Here is a 3,441-nt window from a genome sequence, read left to right as displayed (position 1 = left end):
GCTTGTGATAGGTTTGGGCTTAAGTACCAGGAAAGCATGAGAGAGATGCAGGGTGGCATTGCCTGGTTTTCCCAACTCAACAGCAGCCTTACTAGACACTGCGCTGTATCAAGGAGAAGGTGGGGAGGCACCATCTCCACTGGGAAGGTCTGAGGGTCTGAAAGGTTCTGAGTGGGTATGTGGGCTGCCAGTCTGCTTGAAGAAGGGACGTGAAAGCTGCCTTCTCTGATCCCATTCCGCCTCTTCTCTCTTGGTCTTTGCGACACGCACAGCATGAGAAGCACAGAGTCCACCCTGATAGACAGGGGACTGCGTTTTCCCCTTTTCTTAAGTTAAAATCATCTGGTCCACTTTCTCATTCCGAGTCTTCAGTGAAGGTCAAAAGACTTGTCCAAAGTCATACGGAAAGTGGTAAAGACGTTAGAACTCAGGCTTCCAGCATCTCAGACCAGTGTGCTGTGATTCTGAGGTTAAAATGAAGGGGAAAGCCGAAAGCATTTGAGGCTGCCACTTTGATCCTGGCCCCCAGAATCGAGCACATGGTCTGGGTGGCCCCATGGTTCCCTTGGCTTTGGGTCTTTTGTATGGTATGTTGCTAATATTGAAGAAAGGGGAGCGTTGAAAGCTTTCTCACCAGAGGTGTTGTAAGGATATAGCAGGAGGGCCTGGCATGTATTAAGAAGTTTATTATCCTTAGGAAAGTGACAACCAACTTGGAGAGGTCACTACAGCTGGGGTCACACTGAAGGAAAGGTGGGTGCTGTTTTGTTGGAGACATCATGGTGGGAGGGGAGGCCAGGGCGGTCCCCCTCAGCTCTGCTGGGAGAGGGGGGGGCGTGCACTGGGTAAGAAGGGCCTGGGACCCCGCATCCAAGTCCCCCGCCTTAAGACAGGAGGGGCTGGTCTCTGGTTCCTTCCTGGCCCCCAGCTGACTTCCAGGCCAGAGAGGCCCAGCAAAGCAAACTCGAAGGGACTGAAAGGAGGTCCCAAGGAAGGAGGTTGCTGCGGCCGGGCCGGCTGGGGCGGCGCAGGAGAGGGTGTGGGAGGAAGGGGGCTCTCAGGAGAGGAGAGGCAGGAGCAGAGGGAAGGCCAGGAGCCCGGGGCAGCGCGCCCAGGAGCGCGCGGGGCTGGCGAAGCGGCGGGCCACTTCCGCGTTGGGGTTGCCCCGGGCGGGTTCGAACCACTTCTGCAGACACCGCCCACTGCCCCTGCGCTCCGGGCTCGCCCTGAAGGAGCCGCTCCAGATCCTCTCACACAGGTCGGCGGGCGTAGGGAAGTGGTGCGGGAAGGGGCGGCAGGGCTCCCACTCGGGGCAGCGGGGCTTCCCTGCGGGGGCCAGGCGCAGGCCACTCAGCTATTCCCGTCCGCGCGGCCCCGGGACTTGCCCCGGGGGAGACCCAAGCTTGCATCTGCCTGGGGGAGGGGGGCCCTCCCGGGCACTGCCTAGCCTCACTTACCCCGACTCCAGGCCCAGCCGCCAAGCCAGTTGGACTTGCAGGTGTGGGAGGTGCGGCAGTCTGCCCACCAGCGCTCACAGTCCTCCAGGCACAGGGGCGCGTCCAGAACCCGCTCCGCCTGCCAGCGTGGGTCCACCTGAGTGCCGCGCAGCAAGAGGCAGAACTGTCAGAGCATCAGTTTGAAGACTGTCTACAGCTACAGTGATAGTTGGGTCAGATACCACCGGGACATATTCTCTTAACATCGCTAAATATTTTACAAATGAGAAAAACGAGGCTAGAGAGTTTGCACACGACTGTTCCTACAGACAGGAGAGGAGACCCAGTGCCTCCATCCTTCTGTTCTCCCTTGACCGCTCTCCCCGCAGGCAGTTCTCTAGGGTCAGAGGGAACTTCTCCGTCCTTCTCTCCAGCGGCAGCCTCTTGACTCTGCTCTTGTCCATAGCTGTCTGTTAGCGTCTTGGAGCTGAGCCTCTTAGGCACTCTGATGGATGTCAGGTTGGCCCTGATGGACGTGCGCCTCCCTCCCCGCTCCCCGTTCCCCCACCCCCAGCCCACCTCTTCCCACCTGCTGGATCCAAGGCCCCAGGTTGGGGGAGCACTGGTAGAAGCAGATGGCCTGGAGGAAGTGCCTCTGGCAGTCAGGCATCATTAGTCCGCAGTGAACCAGGCTGAAGTTGTAGAGCAGAGACACATCCAGGTGTGCTTCCCAGCTCGTGCTGGCTGTGCAGCAGGCATTGTCCTTCCAGGGGATGCACTGAGCACAGACCAAGACACAAAAGCCATGGGGAGAAGGGGCAAGGGGGCAATGAGCAAGTGGGTCAGAAAGGTAAAGCCATCTGCTCGAAGAGGACCTCGCAAGTGGGATAGGCCAGTGTCCAAGGGGTGGAAGGAATGCTGATCATTTGTCAGTGTCCTCAGTCATGTCTGAGTCTTTGTGACCCCATGCACTGTAGCCTGCCAGGCTCCTCTGCCCATGGAATTTTCCAGGCAAGAATCCTGGAGTGGGTTGCCATTTTCTACTCCAGTTTGTCAGTATTCACACCCAAAGGATGCCTGGGCACTGGCCTCCCTGCCACAGACTGCATGTCCTCTAGGGATAGGGCTTTCAAGGTCTCAGACCCTGGGGGGGCAGCGGGAAACCTAAGACCCTTGGAAATGTGGGATTGCACTAGAGGAGGGCGCCTGTGGCCGAGAAGGGCTCACAGGAGCATGCCAGCCCTAGTCCTCGGCCCTCATCCCTGTCAGTCGCCTTTAGGAACTTGGGGAGGAGTCCCTTAGGTCTTATTTTTTCCCCAGGGCCTGCTGGTGGGAGGGCAGAGGAGGCGAGCCTTGCTTGTTGGAATCTAGGCTGACCACTGATGAGTCTCTGGGATCACCATCTGCCCCGACTCCCTGAGTGGCCAGGCGGCTCAGGGATGGAAACGTTGAATCAGTCGGCATTTATGGTCTCAAAGGTCATAACCCCCCTCCAGTGGGGCCTTTGCCCACATCTCTGTCTCTTGAACCAAACGATTCAAGATGGACAGGGGTTCAGAAACCCTCTTGGCTTTTGTGTCTCTTCCCTGATCTGCCAAAGCAGTGCCCATCCCTCCCCGACCCCCACACCAGGGCAGGCCTCCATACCTCCTCATAGAGCTCAGCCTCCGGGCCGGGCTCTGGCTTGTGGGGCTTGGCATTCATGCAGACATTGAGCAGCTCATGCCCAGTGCACGTGGGGGGCACTGCCCATAGCCCCAACAGGAGCCGCCACCACCACCCCATGGCCTGCCACAGAGAAGAGCCCCGCTGTGATGGGCAGAACCCTCACTCCACACCCTGTCACCCCCAGAGCCAGCATGGGCTTCAAGCTTCCCTCAGACTCCATGACACTTGGGCTGCTTCTAGGACCTTTATCTGAGGCAGCATCATGAATGTCTCATCCCAACAACGTTCCCAACAATGTCCAGACACCGAAGCAGGCCAGGGAGGGAAGAGACCAGCC

At 58.5% G+C, this 3,441-nt stretch overlaps 1 protein-coding gene across 1 annotated transcript; it reads right to left on the bottom strand.

Annotated features, from left to right (window-relative positions):
• Positions 1 to 1,057: 1,057 nt before the first annotated feature.
• On the bottom strand, positions 1,058 to 3,221 carry IZUMO1R (IZUMO1 receptor, JUNO). The gene is made up of 4 exons (XM_070767596.1): positions 3,084 to 3,221; positions 2,026 to 2,214; positions 1,458 to 1,593; positions 1,058 to 1,326 (listed from the first exon to the last, which is right to left on the bottom strand). Exons 1-4 carry the CDS (start codon positions 3,219 to 3,221, stop codon positions 1,058 to 1,060), a joined length of 732 nt encoding a protein of 243 aa, XP_070623697.1.
• Positions 3,222 to 3,441: the final 220 nt, after the last annotated feature.

Source organism: Bos indicus, chromosome 15, assembly GCF_029378745.1.
Source record: "Bos indicus isolate NIAB-ARS_2022 breed Sahiwal x Tharparkar chromosome 15, NIAB-ARS_B.indTharparkar_mat_pri_1.0, whole genome shotgun sequence".
NCBI classification, from domain to species: domain Eukaryota; kingdom Metazoa; phylum Chordata; class Mammalia; order Artiodactyla; family Bovidae; genus Bos; species Bos indicus.
Note: the sequence above shows the minus strand (reverse complement) of the source record. Positions and strands in the feature narration are given on the sequence as shown.